Source organism: Penicillium bovifimosum (genome assembly GCF_028826915.1).
Source record: "Penicillium bovifimosum strain IBT 22155 chromosome Unknown utg000002l_segment0_segment0, whole genome shotgun sequence".
NCBI lineage: Eukaryota > Fungi > Ascomycota > Eurotiomycetes > Eurotiales > Aspergillaceae > Penicillium > Penicillium bovifimosum.
The window spans coordinates 2,406,485-2,425,401 of NW_026622711.1; the positions used below are offsets into that span (position 1 = coordinate 2,406,485).

At 50.5% G+C, this 18,917-nt stretch overlaps 8 protein-coding genes across 8 annotated transcripts; 4 read left to right on the forward strand and 4 right to left on the reverse strand.

The window, feature by feature from the left end:
- Positions 1-295: 295 nt before the first annotated feature.
- On the forward strand, positions 296-544 carry N7515_002100 (uncharacterized protein; the record flags this gene model as incomplete). Its single annotated transcript, XM_056662844.1, has 1 exon — positions 296-544. The coding sequence occupies one exon, from the start codon at positions 296-298 to the stop codon at positions 542-544; it is 249 nt and encodes an 82-aa protein (XP_056524957.1).
- A 664-nt stretch (positions 545-1,208) lies between these two features.
- Positions 1,209-4,247, forward strand: N7515_002101 (non-ribosomal peptide synthetase; the record flags this gene model as incomplete). The annotated part of the gene is made up of 1 exon (XM_056662845.1): positions 1,209-4,247. The coding sequence occupies one exon, from the start codon at positions 1,209-1,211 to the stop codon at positions 4,245-4,247; it is 3,039 nt and encodes a 1,012-aa protein (XP_056524958.1).
- Positions 4,248-5,149: 902 nt separating this feature from the next.
- Positions 5,150-5,697, reverse strand: N7515_002102 (uncharacterized protein; the record flags this gene model as incomplete). Its single annotated transcript, XM_056662846.1, has 2 exons — positions 5,150-5,329; positions 5,452-5,697. The coding sequence occupies 2 exons, from the start codon at positions 5,695-5,697 to the stop codon at positions 5,150-5,152; spliced, it is 426 nt and encodes a 141-aa protein (XP_056524959.1).
- A 731-nt stretch (positions 5,698-6,428) lies between these two features.
- On the reverse strand, positions 6,429-6,890 carry N7515_002103 (uncharacterized protein; the record flags this gene model as incomplete). Its single annotated transcript, XM_056662847.1, has 1 exon — positions 6,429-6,890. One exon carries the CDS (start codon positions 6,888-6,890, stop codon positions 6,429-6,431), a length of 462 nt encoding a protein of 153 aa, XP_056524960.1.
- Positions 6,891-7,365: 475 nt separating this feature from the next.
- On the reverse strand, positions 7,366-8,172 carry N7515_002104 (uncharacterized protein; the record flags this gene model as incomplete). Its single annotated transcript, XM_056662848.1, has 3 exons — positions 7,366-7,845; positions 7,912-8,001; positions 8,059-8,172. 3 exons carry the CDS (start codon positions 8,170-8,172, stop codon positions 7,366-7,368), a joined length of 684 nt encoding a protein of 227 aa, XP_056524961.1.
- A 1,442-nt stretch (positions 8,173-9,614) lies between these two features.
- N7515_002105 (Cupredoxin) lies at positions 9,615-10,975 on the reverse strand (the record flags this gene model as incomplete). The annotated part of the gene is made up of 3 exons (XM_056662849.1): positions 9,615-10,232; positions 10,419-10,454; positions 10,526-10,975. 3 exons carry the CDS (start codon positions 10,973-10,975, stop codon positions 9,615-9,617), a joined length of 1,104 nt encoding a protein of 367 aa, XP_056524962.1.
- A 2,117-nt stretch (positions 10,976-13,092) lies between these two features.
- Positions 13,093-15,225, forward strand: N7515_002106 (flavin-containing monooxygenase; the record flags this gene model as incomplete). Its single annotated transcript, XM_056662850.1, has 7 exons — positions 13,093-13,378; positions 13,466-13,659; positions 13,713-13,877; positions 13,929-14,094; positions 14,157-14,225; positions 14,285-14,977; positions 15,035-15,225. The coding sequence occupies 7 exons, from the start codon at positions 13,093-13,095 to the stop codon at positions 15,223-15,225; spliced, it is 1,764 nt and encodes a 587-aa protein (XP_056524963.1).
- A 362-nt stretch (positions 15,226-15,587) lies between these two features.
- On the forward strand, positions 15,588-17,955 carry N7515_002107 (uncharacterized protein; the record flags this gene model as incomplete). Its single annotated transcript, XM_056662851.1, has 5 exons — positions 15,588-15,729; positions 15,779-15,833; positions 15,889-15,988; positions 16,047-17,508; positions 17,576-17,955. The coding sequence occupies 5 exons, from the start codon at positions 15,588-15,590 to the stop codon at positions 17,953-17,955; spliced, it is 2,139 nt and encodes a 712-aa protein (XP_056524964.1).
- Positions 17,956-18,917: the final 962 nt, after the last annotated feature.

Here is an 18,917-nt window from a genome sequence, read left to right on the forward strand (position 1 = left end):
GCACCGCTTGCGATGCCAAGAACTCGTCAATTGTTGCCAATTTCATGACCTGAGCCAGCGCGCAGCACGACTTGACATCCAGTGTCACAGCGCATCGCGTAGAAGATTTTGCGGCTGACTCCGTGGAAGGACAGCGCGTAGTAACTGGCTACCCCGGATATTCTCAAAGAGTGTCTAGAACCAAACCTGATTCAATCCCTGTCTGGTTTCTGTCTTGTGTTACCTCAAGTGACCTATGAGAAGCCGTGGAACTATGTTCCCTATCTGACATATTCAATTTAATATTGATGCCAAGATGCACGATATAGATGTTCAAGCCACAGGCTTATCACAGGAGGCCCGTCAGGGACCTAGACCCTCTGGTATATCTTCAGGACGGCCTTCGGACCTTGCTGGTCGCATTACTGCAGGCGGCGATGTACATCGTCAGTCTGTCAGATATGCAAAGGGAAAGCTTTGGTGCAAGGTCGTTCATGCCGCCAATCTAGCTAGTCACTCCCGTGAAGAAGTTGAAGAATTCGGAAAATGTATCCTGGATGATTGATTGGACAGGACGAGGGATCAGATACTTAGTCCATGCATGATATCAAGTTATCAACCCCACAGCATGGAATGGTGTATACACCTTCCCACCCCACTAGCCAACCGTGGGAAAGAACTCGTACCGAACTAACTATAGCATTACTGATCAGCACGAACGATACTGACATGGATAGTTGAAAGACCTCTCTATGCGTCATCAAAGACCTCATACCTGTTTGGAGAGTCGTCCAACGTCACTTCAGCGAAGGTGGCAAGCAACATACAACAACGTTCTCGCGAGGTATGGGGTCAAAGTTGATGCTAGAATATCTACATGGTGGATGATCATCTACTCCTTACTCTATGCGGAGTTTGCTGCAGTGTGTCACAGGTAGTAAACCAATCATGTATGATTCGTATCGGGTGGCTGCGAGGCTCCAAAGTTGTTAACCTCTCGATAGTCCTCTAAAACCTGAAGTAGGTACGCATCAAGCCGTTTGAGGCAGTTGATGACGAGAGCCTTTGTTCAATCACTAGGCCGAAAGACTTGCAGTCGTAGACGCAGACATATGGACGTAGTGTATAAATAACGGATGTTTCCATGCGCTGAAATGTCTCTCCATTCTCAACAAGTCTATCATCTGAATTACATCCAAGCGATCCAAATATCTTAAAAACCCTACACTATGGAGTCAATTCTCATTCAGCAAGCCAACTCAGCACCCAACGCAACTGCGGTGGTGGATGATACCCATATCATCAGTTACCGAGAACTCATCATGAGAGCGGATGTCCTAGTTGATCTTCTGGAGAAACGTTCTCTTCAACCAGAAAAGCCTGTCCTTACCCTCGTTCAGACGGGGCTTCCACAGGTCCTGGCCCACATCGCCGTCTTACGTGCGGGAGGGACCTGTGTTCCTGTTGATCCAGCCGCACCTCCGAATCGAATCAAAGGGATGCTTGAAGATCTCGATACGACGCTCCTAATTACCAGCGGTGACTCTGAGCTGTCGGCCCCCAATGTGACTGTCATCCCCATTGAAGCAGCTCTGGACGCACAGGTCGACAGCAACAATGACCAGGACATACCTGTGCGTGCCGGTCGTCCAGAGACCCACCGAAGCCACATTGTGTTCACATCAGGTTCTACCGGTCGACCAAAACCAATTCAGGTCTTGGCCAGTAGTATCATTCACGCATTGAGAAACATACCTACAGGGCCACTCGGTTCCTCTGATAAGAGCACTGCTATGCTGAATCCCGGATTCGACCTCTCTCTCCTTGAGATATGGAAACCCTTATTGGACGGGGCGACAGTGGCGCACGTACCGCACATCATACGGAACGACCCTTTTGCGCTACAGAATTTTGTGAAGGAACAGAAGATCAAGTTCACAATCGTACCCACCGCCCTTTTCGAGGTGATTGCGCTCACTGCACCGGAGGCTTTCCATGGAGTGCGGCATGTCATCGTCGGCGGAGAGGCTGTCAGCAGCAGTGCTATGCGTACTGTCCTTGAGGCAGGTCCACCAGAGAACCTGTGGAATGTATATGGCCCTGCCGAAACGACTATCTATGTCACCATGGCCCGGGTAGATCACCAGGAGGCGCAACGCTCGCGCATCACTATCGGGCACTCTTTCGGCGACATGAAGATTTTCCTCCTTGATCATGATCTGCAATTTATCAACGAGCCGAGTGTCACCGGGGAACTCTGCATTGCTGGGCCTCAAGTGTCGCCTGGATATCTGAACCGAGAAGATGAGAACGAGAAAAGCTTTGTTTCGGTGGACGTCGACGGTACGTGCACACGAATGTACCGTAGTGGAGACCTGGCACAGTGGCGGGACAAGGCAGGGGGTTCTTTGGAGTGCATCGGCCGGGCCGATGACCAGATCAAGATTTCGGGCTACCGCGTTGAGCTTGGGGAGGTGTCTCGTGTGATTGAGGAACATCCGCGTGTCCACTCATGTGTGGTGAATTACCAGAAGGAGAGTGGAGCGGAATATCTGGAAGCATACGTCGTGCTCGGTGACCAGGAGCTGGATCTCGACACAGAGGAGCTGATTGACTGGACAAAGAAGAAGCTCCCTCCCTACATGGTACCAAGCAAGGTCTTCAAGAAGCAATCATTCCCTCTCACCTCGAATGGGAAAGTTGATCGCGAAGCTCTGGTATCGGGAAACAGTGAAGACGAGACAGCCACCCCTCATGAAGGGACGCCAGATGAGAGCGATGGCGATACCGGGGACTTGTCTACATGGCTGGCTTCTGTCCTCGAGCCAATGCTCCCTTCATGGAGTGGAAACCCCTCGGACGACTTTTTCTCCCTCGGACTAGGCTCCCTTCAGGCAGCCCAATTCATCGGTCGTATTCGACGTGACCAAGGCAAGCCGATCTCACTCGCACAGCTTCACAGTCACCCAACGATCAAGACCCTCGCAGAATTCTTAGCTGGTCCTTCTGCCGAAGACAATCCAGAGTCCGGAATCGAGCGGTGGAAGCACGATCTAAAGGATTTGGGCAATTTTAACTTGCTTTCAGATTGGCGGGACGCCGACGAAGGCCGAGTATTCCTCACTGGGGCCACTGGATTTTTGGGTGCGCATATATTGCAACAACTTGTATGCATGCCCGAGGTGAAGCAGGTGGCTTGTCTGGCACGTGGTCAATCTGGGGCCAGTGCCAGCGCTCGAATCCAGCGAACCCTTGAGAAATACAATCTATGGGACAGTCGGCTGGAAAAGACAGAGAAGATTATGGTCCTGGAGGGCGAGCTGACGGATCCAAACTTGGGTCTTGGAGAGAGACAGTTCGATTGGCTCGCAAACTGGGCCAGCGTCATCTTCCACGTGGGCGCGCGTGTCAATTGGTGTGAACCTTACGAGACGCACTATGGGCCCAATATACTTGGTATGAGCCACATGATCCGCGCTGCAACCCTGGGTCGCCGAAAGCCATTACATTATGTCTCATCAATCGACGTGTGGAGCGTCAGTGGGTTTATCAACAATGTGGATCGTGTGGATGAAGATGAGCCGCTCATGCCGCATATCAATGCCGCTCCTTATGACACCGGATATTCCGCCAGCCAGTTCGTCGCCGAGGAACTGCTCCAGCGGGCGCGAGCCCAGGGATTGCCCACAGCGATCTATCGGCCGGGATTCATCGTCGGTCACAGCCAAAACGCCATTGCCAACGCGAACGACTATTTTTCCCGCCTGGTCATGGGTTGTATTCAGATAGGGTACTTCCCTGATCTTGCTAGTCAGTACCTGGAGTATGTCACTGTTGACTATGTCACTTCGGCCATTTTGCACATCGCATCTGATCTGAGCAATCTGGGCCGGGCATATCACGTTGTGCCCCCCGACCGCCGCGAGTCGGTCACTTACGAACAAATCCACCAAATGCTCCAAGACCTCGGTTATCCCGTTCAGAAAATCGACTACAATGACTGGGTGGACAAGGTCCGTGAGTCACCAGGGAATGCGCTCGAAGCGATGATGCCATTACTTGAGGAAGACGTCTACGAAGGCATGTCTCGGTTGCAGACTAGCAAGAACACGCCTCTATACGACCCGCGAAACACAACTCTCGCCCTGAGAGACACCCAGTGTATGGAATATGTTGCTCTCAATTCAGATTTGTTGCAGCGGTTTATTCAGAACTGGGTGGATAAAGGAGAGTTCACTCTCGAGTCTGGTCGCGCTGAGAGAGGCTGAGAGCAGAAGCGTGGAAGAAGACGAGTTGTGGTAGATTGGTTTGGAATGGAGATTGAGCTGATGTGCTAGGGAACAGGAGGCTTGTAGTTAGTCTGACTTTTTAGTTGAGAATGCTTGGAATACTACATTATTGTTTGGATTCATGCTTTACATGCTTTACACTTTGCCCTATCGGATAACCTAAAGGCGACGCTTTCATATCATATCGTCACATTTAGACTGGAGTCTTCAATCTCCGAGCGGCATCTACAGCCCCTTCTAGGTTGCAGTGGGATTATTGGTGCATTTGGTGGCGGGATAGCCTTGCCAGTTGACGGGAGGCTTGCCAGTCGGACGCATTCCGGGTGTCTAAGTACCTATGAACCTCGCTGGGAAAACCAACCGGAACACATATGGAAAGCCGCGCATCCTCTTACATGAGAGGATACGGTTGATTCCAACCAAATCAAAGACCGTTGTGTTAGTTTTCCAAGTCAATACCCAAGTCCTTCTGATCCCATCCTTCGCCCCCAAACGCCAAGCAGCACCGAAAAGCTTGCAATTGTTCTAGGTCTGGGGCTTCAGCTCCTCTTCTAGTGTCCATGGGTCGGACCTGTGGCCCGGCAGGCCTTTCCGCTCATCCTGTATATCCTCGCAGCGCTTGACCAGGACTCAAACAGACGTTCGATCTCATCCAACTGCCTTGCTTCCCGCGCCTTCCACTCAGTTGACTCCAAATGACTCGGATCAGGACAACATTCAGCATCCATCCAGCCACCCAAATATAGCCCCCAGCGGCCTGACGTTGTCCGCGCGGGAAACACGAAGTTATGTTTGACGCGGTATGCCACGCCATGGCTGTACAATAACTCGACGTAGGAGCGAGGCGTCTGTTTCAGTTCGAGCAAGTTGTCGAGACCACATCACTCAGCTTCCAAACAGTCCAAAAATGGGTCCCAGTAGAGCTTTGGGCTGTTGAGAACAATGATGCCAGAGCTAGGATCCGCTTTAACAATCCGTGGAGCATGGTTGACAAGGGCGGGGATCCTGGAGACAGCGGTCATGACGGAAAATTCGCGCTCATAAGAAGCAGGATCATAGGCCTGGGAGATGCTAGATGTAGAGTTGAAGGTAGGGATATATAACTAGTAGATGGGGGCAAGAGAGGACAGACCGCGTGAATTAGCAGATGCTCAGGACCGGGCTACTTCTCTTCCTAGCGTACCACTGTTCGGCCAACCTTAGGCTCACTGGTAGGGGGCTTTACGGCGGCTCCCATTAGTACAGCACGACGCCCCACGGTTGATTTGTGGCCATGGTGATCCGACTTCTGTCGCTGTGACAGGTCTTCCTGTTGTTCAGACAGCCGCAACTGCTGGAGCATCTGCGACGGAGGGCTTGGCATTGCCAACTGGTTGACAGAATAAGAGGCGGACGATGTGGGGACGTTGGAAACGAGGACTTTGAACATGATTGGTTACCAGAGTCAGAGTCTCCCGTCCCCCGTCAGAAGGCGGTGGTCTTGGCAATACATGTCGCCTCGGCCCTCGACATCCAGATGTGGGTCCAGCCGTACATAGTGGATAAGGCCCGATAAACCCAGGCCGCACTGAATTTCATGGCGTCTAGGGGCAAAGACCTTGGGGTCAACTGGCGAGCCCACTAACACCACCGGCCCACCGCAGTCCCTATTGCATTCTGAAAATTACTGACATTGTCTTTTTAACTGCCGAATGGTATTGGAAGATTCAATATGCTAGACAGCCACGGTGTACTTATTAGTCCTTCCTCACAGCGCTCACTCATAGGTGATGAGTCTAGTTACAAAGAATGATAACTATAGAATCGCAGTTCTCAGCTAACAAACCAGAATAGTCAAAACCCCCGGCCCCGGGACCCCTCCAAAATTGACTCGGATTTTATAGGTTTCTGCAACCGTGGGCTCCACATTTTCCTTTCACCCGGCTTGATCCCAAGGGGTTTTTCCTTGCGACCTGGGCAGGCGGTGGTGCCGACTTTGGCGCAAGGTCTAAACCTGAGATCTTCCTTAATCCTATCGCCGCACCCGTAGATTCGATCCAATCTTGTGGCAGTAGCAACAAATGTCCCCCTTTTAGTCAAGTGTTGCCTTTCCCCGGCAACTGGATGGCACGAACCAGCGAGCCTTCAAAGAGCAAGCTCGGTCAACAACACAATGTGAGCTCACACAGGAAACTCGCGGGGATTGGCATGGACGATGCGTGAATTGTGGTTTTCCAGGAATGGTGTCGGGACGTCAAACCCATTGACATTGTGAAGATCGGCTAGTTTCGCAGCAAGGGGCTCATCTTCTTGAGGCCACCTTACGAGAGCCCAGCCACGGTTTTTCCCACGCTGTCGCAGCACATAGACTGGAAGAATGATCTTGCTTCTGTGCGCTGTGTGAAAGTCGTAATCATGGCGGTTGACGTCAATAACGAGAAATGTTCGCTCACTCCACACATCGATAGCGAGGAAGATAATTCGGGAGTCACTTTCCCACTCTGGAAAGATTTCGCTGGCAACACTGTTCGCCGAGGCACGGTAGTCTTGGGGATCAAGGAGTTTGGTATTCACTTTAATCACAATTCGTTTGGAATAGTTGTCTCCTAAGATTTCTTTCCGTATATCAGGGAGGTTGGCCATGAGTGATGCGCAAGAGGGAGAGAAATCCATTTGCCCGATGTAGCTCGCACCGCCCAGTCAGATTCGAGTGATGCGCAATCGCAGGTGTATGATCGGAGCAAATTCAACTAGACATTGGGTTACTGTTGAAAAGAGACGGCGCTGTTGGCAGGTCTACTGCCTGCTTGTCTCAGACGAAGGGCAGGTTGTTGCAATTGCTTGCACAGGGATCGGATTCCGCTTGCTATGGTGTTTCTTGGTTGTTCTTCTTCTTGTCTGTCTAAGGGGTTCAGGTGGAAGGCTGGGTAGCAGCCTTCCGCCTGACTGCTGACCAAGATACATCACGTGTCCATAGTACAAACAACAGGCGCCATAGTTTCATAAATAGAGTCTTTGAAATTGGTTCATTGACATAATAATAAGAATAGGGCGGTCCCGCCACTGCCAGCGGGAACCAGCCCAAATTCTCCACACCCTCGGCATATCATTCAATCGCTCACCACATCATCCAGAAGAATCGTTGCACATGCCCCCAAAACGAGGAATGTCCCTCTGGTTGGTTCTGGTCTCCCTCGTCGCTTGCTTCCTTCCGAGCCGATCCCCTGCCTCCAGTTTCCATTTCTCTGCAGTCCTCAAACAGGGCCTGCCGGTGCTCCTCCTCCGCGTTCAGGTAGCCCTCTAGGCACCGCTCCCTGGCCTGTCTTAGTGCCTCCACACGGGCGTCCTCCACACAGGCATCCTCCTCCGCGTCTACCTCGATCTTCTCACACAAGGGAGACCGCACGTATTCGAAGAGAGGCGGTTCAGCCCCCGGACGATACTTGGGCTGGAATATACTGCCGCTGTGGTGCTTGGCTATCAGCTTCTGGCAGTATGCAAGATCTTCGCTGATCTTGCGTTCCCATTCCTGCAGGCCGCGGTAGGTTACCAGCAACTCGTGCAGGTTTGCAAAAGCCGGTCTGCGCTTCTTTTCTGGCTGTATAGAGGTCAGTATTTGAATGGGGGGTCAGGTAGTTCGTATTAGGATCAAGCTATAACATACCCTCGGAGAAGGAGAACCGTCGGAGTCACGTTTCCTTTTCTTCGTCCTAACAGGCTGCAGTGGCACCAAGGGCAGCGATGGCATCAATGCCTGCTATATCAATTAGCTAGTAGGTAGGGAGTAGGGGCTATCTGAGTCGGTGCTTACCATCTGCGTATGCCGTCTTTCGCCTGTGTAGATGAGAATGTCGTCGTCGATGGTAGTGAGGTCCTCGTCGATGGTCTTGCGGTCTTCTTCGAACACTTGGTTGGTGGGCTCCATGGTGACGATTGGTAGAGATGTATGGTGATACATAGAAAAGGTGACAGTGAGGATGCGAGATTTGAGAAGGAATGAGGACAGTTTGGAGATGTTAACTAGCTTTTCAAGTAGGAGAGATGCAGCCAACACTGATTGTGTGAATAGCCATGGTGCTCATTGTACCCATCAGGCAACCATCGATGCTATTGACAGAATAATATCTTACTCATGATTTAAGTGTAGGTATACCGCATGAATTACGTATACAATAGCCGGCATTTATTCGACACAATGAATCCTATGCATTGAATTCTATTCAAGGACTCATTTGGAGGGGAGACTCAGCTGTAACTAAATGGGACCTCCCTATACGTCTCCAATTGTCTAATTTGTCTATTGTCTATACAAACCGAGCAATATCAGGGTCGAAACGAGCATCATGTGGCGCGCACTCGGAAGCATGGCGTGAACTTGCCAGTCTCAATATTGACCGTATTCAAGATCTTCGGGTGACGGAACTAGAAAGCGCCTGACGCATTTCAGGATCTCCAATATTCAGCTGCTCCAGACTCTTCGCAACAGCCAAATAAAGGACCCCAATATGACCATCTTCAATCTTCACCGAGATGCCATTCGCCCCCTTGGCTCTAAGGCATCTTGTCTGCTCACACTATAACATCCATCTGTCCCAACCTGGAAGTTTCCCAATCAACAGATCCTTCAACGGAGCCGTGAGAACAGTGCGGCCCGGCCCGGCCCGGCCCCTGGGCTGCGGAAACCTATGGCCGCAGGCGGATAGCTTGCCAGTTGGCTGGAGGCTTGCCAGTTGGCGGAAAGCCTCGCCAAGGACGCGTCTGGAAATTGGCACCCACAAGTGAATACTCACAACTGGACAGAAAATTTTTGCTGATATTTTAACTGGAAAGGTAATTTACACATGTTCTGTTCACCTTTCGTATAGAGTTAACACTTACACGCACACGCTTGAAGTTTTAACGGGTTTATCTCTCGCGGGGCCCGGGGTTGGGTCTTGTAGCCTTCATCACACATTGAGAGTACCTATACATCCTCGTTAGGTTGTAAGTTGTAACCGTCTATGAACGATGGTTTACTTTTCAAAAATGCCGTGTGTCCTTCTTTATAATTTCGCGACACAAGAAACGGAAAATGTACGGTTGAAGGCACACGATATGGAAATATTCGCTGGAGGAGCGCCCCATCAACAGCTAGGTTAAGGCCCGAGACAATCGATTTATAGGGCGCACGTCAAAATGGAGATAAATTACGGGTATCCATCACTATATGTATAAAAGAATCAAAATGATTTGAGCATCACAAGAAACCAATCCAACACGAACACCACAACCCAGCAAAGCAAAGCAGCACAGCAGAATGATCCCCCTCAACCGATCAGGACACAACTCGATGCCCCCCACCCCGACAATTTCATGTTTGGGACTACCTCAGTACCGATGTGGTGGAGTACTGCCCGGTACTTCCCATCCGATAGGATGACCTTCCAGTTCCATCGGCACAATAGGCGCAGAGGAACGAGTTTGATGAGGATTGTCATTCCAGCTCCAGTGGCCCTGCTGCGCAGAGGGTGAACTAAGCCCAGAGTTGATTTCCATGCTTGGTGTAAACGTGCGCACAGTCGGATCGGGGCTGGAGACAGCGGTAATATCGGAGTGTGCTGCTTTCATCGGGGCCGGCGCGTTACTGCCAACTTCACTCTTGGTGTAGCTGTTCGGTTCACCATGGTTGAAAAATGCCCACCGTGCGGTGCGCTCCGTGCGACCATCCTCTGATGACATCCACTGCCTATAGACGCGGTTGCGGCCGAGAACGAAGAACAGTGCCACAAGTATGGCTACGAACACCACACCGGCAACAGCGATACCGGCGATCGCGCCCTTGCTCAGCCCGCTACTTTTGCCTTGGCTTTCATGAGATGAGTCGTCACCCCCGCCCCCGCTGGAACCATTGCCGTCGCCTTCGGGGGGCGGAGATTGTCCTGGAACTAACATGTAGGGATATGTGAGAGCCTTTGCGTATTGCGCTCTCCAAGTCTGGCTTGAGGTCTGTGGATTTATCAGTCAATGTAAACTTGCATTGGACATAAATTGAGTGCCATACTGGGTTGATCGCTCCGACCATTCCATTCTTTAAGCATGAATCTATCGCAGTGCAATAGAAGAAAGTGGGCTGAGCAGATGATTGTTAGCCATTATCGCGGTGTCGGATGCCCTTCGGCATGGGGTACATACCTCTGTGTCATTGATTTTGATGGACCAAGTTGGAGGCTGCGTTGCTACGATCAGCATGTTGACTAGCCGAATCGCTCGCCATACATCGAAGGCATAATGCCACTTACCGGTCCGACAGCTTGTCCGTCATCGTCTAGATAGAACTCCTCGAAGGCACCAGACGCAAAGAGCCCGTCACTTGCCGGAACACAAGGCGCGAGATAATCCGCCTTCACGACAGAGTGATTCGTCGGATAGAATTCGAAGAGGATGATATCGCCGACATTGGCCTTGACTTCGGCTGGAGAGAATTGGTGCGGGTCCGACTTGTATCCAACCTTGACCGTATGAGTCGCCGCACTTGCCGACGATGTTCTTGAAGGAGGTGACGGGATGGAGGATGCAGCCGCGGTGATGCTTGCCAAAGCTAGCCATGCCAGTAGAGGTCGAACCAGTTGGGATGCAAACATGATGCGCAAGGGTTGACTATCAGTCAACTTATGCGAGATACCGCCGATGAAGTCGAAACTCTGCACTGGATGAGATGGGAAAATGGGATGACGCCGAGAAAAGTGCATTGGGCAAGGAGACAAAGAAATTCGGGACCTAGGTCTCGGGCAGGGTCGAGTGTTATTGGCGCATGGTCCTGGGCTGGCCACGGCTCCACACACTAAATCTGTCCAGGGGTTGTTCCTGTAGAGCGTCAGGAGTCTTGTCTCTATGGGGTTGCTTTGTTGGTTTTGAGCTGTGTCCTATTCGCTGTTCTTTCCTGTGGCTCTATGCAGATACCGGGGTACTGCTGGCATTGGGAACATTTCCCCGCTTCCGCTGGGTTGTGATATCATTTTTGTGTCCGTCGACGGCCTTTTCCTCGACTTACCCGGAGCATCATTTTGAAGAGGACATGCTACGTTCGGCTCAGATTGAGCCTCTGAGGGAGGATTGTTTTAGCTGCCCCGGCCCGGGAGTGGATGTGTCGGCTGCCCCACGAGGATCGCGGGATTCGCTACGGGCAGCCAATTAAGCCGAGCTAAGCGCCCCACCCTTGTCAGGCCTCCAAAGGGGTTTGTTCTAATAACAGACAGACTTTAAACCTCATGATCAAGTAGGAGTGATCAAACTGGAGTGAAAGAATGGAAAGGTTTTATATAGATTCTTTGTAGCGTTGTTCCAAGACTTGAAACGAAGATCCAACCATGATTTGCAGCACAATTGTAATGGAATGAAACCTTGAAGATCCATTCACGTCGATATGCGAGTCTCAGGGATTGTATATCTTTTCCAAGCTCCAAACGAGGCCCTTGCTTTCATGGACGTCGCTGTAGTTGGTAATCGTTACGTCCTCGGATTAAATTCTGTTCTCGGGGCAGTCAGACCGTAGCCTTGATGCGGATAATGCGCCATGAGGCTGGGATGGGGGCCATATTGAGTTATTAACCACGTGGAAATACCAAGAGCGGGACATTGATCTCAGGATTTGCACATTAGCTTAATCCGACTTGAGGGTTCATCGCCCAGCTCAATGCCGCTTCCTCGCACCTGGCACTTTGTGCGGGGGCCAGTTCGGGTAACTCAGCAGGACTGTTGATTCGCTCTCCAATATGATGATTCTAACACCATGGGCAGGGCAATTTTATGACCTAGTTATAATTCCTGTGGTTCAAGTTATGTTAAATATGGTCGGGCGTTAATGTATGCGGGGAAATCATGTTCACCCACCTTGCGCACTTTGGTAGCTTTTTTCGTGTGAATTCAGAATACAATCCAGATGGAAAACAACGGAGAAAGCTCTGCCTCAGGAACCAAGCATCCAACATTATTGCATCACCCAAAGTCATGGGTCCGTGCTGATGTGGTCTACACAGTACAATCCCAGATAATCCATGAAGATCTGATGCTTGTTGTTAGACACAGCGACAAGCTTCTATCGTCGAATTATGGAGGTGGAGTCGTGAAGATGGAGCTTCCATCAACATATGAAACGGGAAACCCCCTCAAAGCTAGGTATGTTGTCTTCTGACATTAGTACTATCCATCTTCCTCGGTTAGAGTAGCCGGGGCCATCTGTATCCCTGACCCCTGGTCTAGCCCTGTACTCTTGCGCTATTCGAAGGCCAGTCACTGCCTCGGTACAAATGATTGGTATTTGTACCAAATGTCATTGTCCGGACGCTCATGTTCAGGTGGAAGATGGAACCGCGACTGGCCCCCCGCAATCGTACCGTGGGGATATTGGCACAGGGGTCAGGGGGATTTCCGGCGGTCCGTCCATGTTAAACTATAACCTTGAACCCTACTGAGGGAGTGCCGGGGGTGGACTCACGAGACAAAATTTGATCTTGATCCTTGATCTCGCAAAAATGCACGCTCAATATTCCGAGACATCGGTCGAGTTTCCTCTTTCGAGGGCCTGCGTCGGGAGTAATTTGGAGTGGGTCAGACCAGGGGTAGGAAGGAAATTTTCCTCATCTATCTAGGCCAAAAGAAGGTTTCGTTGCCAGCCATGAAATTGCGGGACCAGACTAGTGGCCAGGACATACCCCTCAAGGTTATGTTGCCGGGTGTGGATTTGAAGGTTGGTCGGACACGAGAAGAATGGTTTCTTCTCTCGTTTTGCTTCAGGTATTGAATTGATATTTCGCTGCGTCCTCATTTACTCCTCCTCCAGTCCGACTACGATTAACCTCGTACAACAATGTGGCGTCATTCTCGGGTTTCCCCCGTCGTCCCTCAGCCTGTTCCAGAAACGCTCGATAAGGCGCACCTAGCACCAGAGATCAATGTGAAAACCGTTATGGAAGAGCGGTCTATCGACGAGAGCCGCCGGCTGAGGGTGGTCATCATTGGGGCCGGCATCTCTGGGATTCTCGCGTGCATCCGTTTCAAGCAGCGAATCCCGAACATTGACCTCTGCCTTTATGATAAAAATGCGGAAATTGGAGGTACCTGGTTTGAGAATCGGTACCCGGGATGTGCCTGCGGTATGTGGACCTGATCAAACTTGTGTCCAATGCCCTTGCCGGAAGTATTCGCAGGACTGCAAGCTGACAGAGACATCTGTTGCGTAGACATTCCAGCTCATACGTACCAAGCGACATTCGAGCCCAACAAGGAGTGGTCCTCGTTCTATGCCGAGGCTCCAGAAATCCTTCAGTATTGGAAACATGTCGCTGAGAAGTACGGATGCATGAAATACATCAACCTCGGGCAGCGGGTAACTACGGCCATCTGGGATGAGGACAGGTCGAGTTGGCATCTGAAAGTGAGTCAAATGTTTCATCAAGCAAATCCGGGGACTGACGTCAAGATTGATAGATCGAGAATCTCGATACCTCTCACACATACACAGACGAATGTGATGTTCTTATTCAGGCGACTGGAGCATTGAATAACTGGAAATGGCCAAAAATCCCGGGTCTTCATGATTTCAAGGGCAAGCTGATACACAGTGCCTCGTGGGACAAAGAATATGACTACAAGGTAGGTAGTCTAGTTCAATATAGTTCAGCAGTTGGACTAACCGTATTATAGGGTAAACGAGTTGCAGTCATTGGTAATGGCTCAAGTGGAATTCAGATCGTGCCCGCTCTACTGCCTGACGTGGTTAACATTGACCACTACATACGCAGTCGAACTTGGATTTCGCCAACGTTCGCCAGAGAGCAGGTTGAGAAGCACGGGCAGGGTCGAGATAACTGTGAGTGTTTCAGATGCATCCTGGGTTATTGCAACTTCCTCGTTTTTGACACTCAATCCAAGTCGCCTTTTCGGCTGAAGAAATCCAAAATTTCAAGACAAACCATGCGTCGTATCAGAAATTCCGGAAAGGTATTTGCCACCATGCGAAACCTTGGCCTATCACAAGGACGAACTAACATCATTGGTAGAGGTCGAACTAGAGCTTCAGTCTGTGCACGGTGTCACCATTACTGGCGATCCAATCCAGCTCGGTGCACATGATGCATTTGCAGAGAATATGAAGCAGCGACTGGCCGATAAGCCTGGCCTCATTGACAAGATACTGCCTTCATTCCCTCCCGGATGTCGCCGACTCACTCCAGGTCCTGGATATCTAGAGGCATTGACAAGCGAGAAGGTTGACCTTATCACTTCTAGTATCGTCAAAGTGGATGATACCGGCATCATCACCTCGGATGGCCAGCATCGGCCTGTTGACTGTATTGTTTGTGCCACTGGGTTCGATACCTCGTGTGCCCCCCGGTTTCTGATCAAAGGCCGAGGAGGAGTTACCCTTTCAGAGCGGTGGAAAAAAGCCCCAGAGACGTATATCTCCATTGCGACAGATGGCTTCCCAAATTATTTCATGTCTCTCGGTCCCAATGCTGGGCTTGGCGATGGAAATCTCCTCGTGCTCATTGAGAGTGCTTTGGATTATTTCACGAAATGTGTTCGCAAGATGCAACGGGACAACATCCGCGCTATGAGCGTCAAACGGGAGGCAGTCAGGCGCTTCACAGAATACTGCGACCAATATTTCGCACGCACAGTATTCAGCGGCAAGTGTCGCAGCTGGTATAAAGGTGGCACGGAGAATGGTCGGATCACTGCCCTCTGGCCAGGTGTGTAATGCCCTATATATATCCCTATACTGAGAGTCTCTGACTTACAAGTCCCAGGTTCCTCCCTGCATGCTATGAACGCATTCGCTAATCCCCGATGGGAGGATTTCGAGTATGAGTACGTGAATGACAACGCATCTGGCTGGCTAGGAAATGGCTGGACAGAGAATGAGAGGCTGAATACGATAGCTGTTGATTACCTGGATGATGATAAGGTCGACTTTCCACAGGTAGTGGACACTGCCTAGGAGGTTGACTGGTTGAGGCAACAGAGCTCATACCAGGTAGCGAGAACAATCAACGTTTATTCGAAAATGGCGGTTGGAGAAGATCGGTATAAGTGTTATTTCTGTCTGCAAGTGCAGGGCACTTTGAATGTAGTGTGCGTCACTGAACAGGTGATATAAAAGACTTGATGTCTTCGAATCTTCGCACATTTGAAGGTTGTCGGACTCGCCGATAACGGAGATAGTAGTATCACCGAATGACCATACGATACATTGATTGGTAACATGGTCAAGTACATATCAGCCACGTGGGGCCTAAATATACTTTTCACCCGGGGACCCGGAAGTAATACAGATACGGCTCCTTTTTCCCCCAGGACTCGATGTCTTCCCCTGTTACCCCGGATATCTCCCCTCCTCCTCCCCGATGGCCCACCATGAAACCGGCAGACAAGCACTTTCGCTGCAATATCTGTCAGCGGGGATTCACGCGCATTGATCATTTGAAACGCCACCATTTGCGCCGTATGTGTCCGTCCTGCAGCTACCCAGGTCATAAACTAAGCCTTGACAGACTCCGGCCAGAAACCCTATTCGTGCATTTTTTGTAACGACTGTTTCGCGCGCTGGTTAGTCTAACCAGGAAATTTTTTGACCTGAACACAATGCCTAATATGATTACAGCGACAACCTTCGCGACCATTACAGCGATTGCGCCAGACGTGGAGACCGCGAAATTCCCGAGACCGGTCAGAGAGGTCGGCGGCGACATGCTTGTCAATCGGTCAGTTCCTAACTGTTCTTTTACCAACATCATTGTACTGACTACTGTTTTCTGTTAGTGCACCTCGATGAAACTGCGATGCGATGGACAAAGCCCTTGTGGATCTTGTCAGAAGAGAAACATATTGTGCAACAATGAGCGAACGGCAGGCCAAAGCCGATATGGGACCGAAGAAGGTACAATACAATTCGCTTTGATCGCAGGTCAACGGAAAGCTCATATAGGCGATACAGATACACCGGTCAAATCTGAGATCTACCAGCAACCGTCATCTGACCGAGGCTCAATCAAGTTCCTACTGAATGGCGGTACCGACAGCTTTACGGAGACCTTTCGGCTTCCTCCACGCGATCGTGGGCTCAGTCTGAACTATCACAACTCCACTGGCTTAGGGGCAGTGCAGCGTACAGAACTACCATACAACATCGATAGCGCCCAGGCAGAATTCAGCGCAGGATTCCTCAATCCTGAACAGGTCACCCCACCAAGCTTTCAGGACAACTTCCTGGATTTTTTCAATGGCCCATTTGGCGACGGACAGAGACCAATCGAGGGTCACTATCAGACCAATGAACTAGCCTATCAGGCTGTCATCCCTCCAGTACAGGATCCTAGTCTCGCATTATCCGGTGAACCACCCATCTTTGAACCAGAGCGGCCTTTCGGAATAGCCTTAATTCAATTACTATTGGCACGAGTGTGGCAGGCCCCACTTGAGCCTAAATCCCAGGAGGATATCGCGGTGAATATCAACTTTCTGCTGACGACTGCACGCATACGGAAATACATAACCCTATATCTCAAACATTGGCAGCCTAGCTGTCCAATCCTTGCGACCCCTTTCGATCCTGAGGCAGTCCCTTTGCCACTACTTGCCGCGGTGGCTTTCATGGGCGCGATGTACAGCAACGACCAAAGGGAAACATACGCTGCCAAGAGAGTGCTAGATTTCGCAGAGTTGTTTATCTTTTCGAACGACGTCTTCTCGGCAGAGAGTGAGATATGCGCAAATTTCTCGGGGAGTCGATACTGTGACGAGGACCCTACTGATTGGGTCAGATTCCAGAACTTTCAGGCCGGGTTCATCATTCTCCTCGTCCAGTACTGGTCAGGACCTCCCTTATCCCGAAATCGCGCCATGGAAAGTCGGTTCAATCAGGTCGTGAAGGTTGCCCGACGAATGGATCTTGCAAAATCCCGTCATCTTCCCAGTGATCAGATCCTTGAGCACCTGTGGATTCAAAAGGAATGTCGGATTAGGACTATTTCTGTCATCACCCTGCTTGATTGCGCATTTTATTTCTATCAAAACTACCCCCGCCGCCTGACACTAACAGAACTGGAATGCGACCTTCCTTGTGCTGAGTCGCTTTTCCGCTCGGACCATCCATTCGCGGAGCCAGGCTTCCGCTTTTCACGCGGCATCCAGCTCTCCGAGGCTTTTGATAATTTATTCAAAGATACACCTGAGTCTCCTCCCATGGACTTGACCACCCTGGATATGTTTATTTTGATACACCGTACGTTACTCCCAAAGTCCCCTCCTACTCACGTCTCATTCCGCATGTTCACTGATTTCATGCTTAGTTCTCTACTCATTCATCAATACCCATATGACGCTCCTTGGACCATTCATACGCAAGCATCATATCAGACAGTCCAGCCAACCCTCCGAGAATGACACGTCCAAGTCCGCTGGCATCCCTGAAGATTCTATTCTCGCTGCCATTCGGATTGCCTTAGCCCGCTGGCGCGATTACTGGACTGCGCTGCGCAGCCGAGTATCAGGTGATGAGTGGGCCTCGATGGGCTTCTTCAAGAACGGGTATAACTTTTGGCTGGTGTCACAATTGTTAATAACCAAACCAGATGCCGTTGATGTGGTTATGCAGATGGAAGTGCCTTGCGATGACAAGTTGGAGAAGCTGAAGGTGCTGTTGCTTGACGACCGAGAAGATGTATCATGAATAGGGTCGTATTGGAGCTGGAGTCTTGTATAAAGCTAAACAATGTATTATTTTGGATGCCCTCGAGCCTTTCCCACTGTCCTGACCTATGTTACGATGTTACCTAGTCGGCTGAGCTCTTGACAGCCTTACAAGGGATTGATGGAAACATAGATCAATGGCGTTGCTAGTCAGTGCTGAATCCGCAAGAGATTTATATTGTCATGATGTTATCTTCCCAGTGCGCATTACAGCACTTTGCCCGTGTTATTACCCTTCACAAAGATGACGACCTGGTATCTCACCTCTTGACCCCGGGACATCATACGGGTGGGGCTTGGGGGTTTCCCGGAGGGCAAAGTTCTAAACTTTCGTTCATTTACCCTCAGACCTTATCACATGATCCAAGATGCTGCGGGATTCTTGGCGCGCTAGACCTAATCGGATTGTTTGGTGGATGTTAAGGCTCACATCAACCTGGAGGCTGGAGGTGTGTACTGAGGTACTCCGTAGCTCGATCAAAGTTATTGAATATGTTTTGAGGGCTATCGATCGCGCCGCCTCCATGGGTACAGCTGAGTTCGTGGTCGATGAGATTAAGTTTGTGAACCAACCTTGGGAAATTGATCCCTTTTGCCATAGAATTAAATACCAGATCAGACGCGGCACATGGCGCTGTGGCATAATGATAATGATGTTTTCATAAACTCGATTTCGCTCGGCGCTCTACATACATGCTGATGATGCTGTCACGGTGGGATTATTGGGGCACTTGCCAGTTGGCAGGAGGCTTACCAGTTGGCAGGAGGCTTACCAGTTGGCAGGAGGCTTACCAGTTGGCAGGAGGCTTACCAGTTGGCAGGAGGCTTACCAGTTGGCAGGAGGCTTACCAGTTGGCGGGGAGCTAGCCAAACACGCGTCTGGACCCTAGACCTCGCAAACCACAACCTAGTGGATATTGAGGTGACAACTGGAAAGAATAC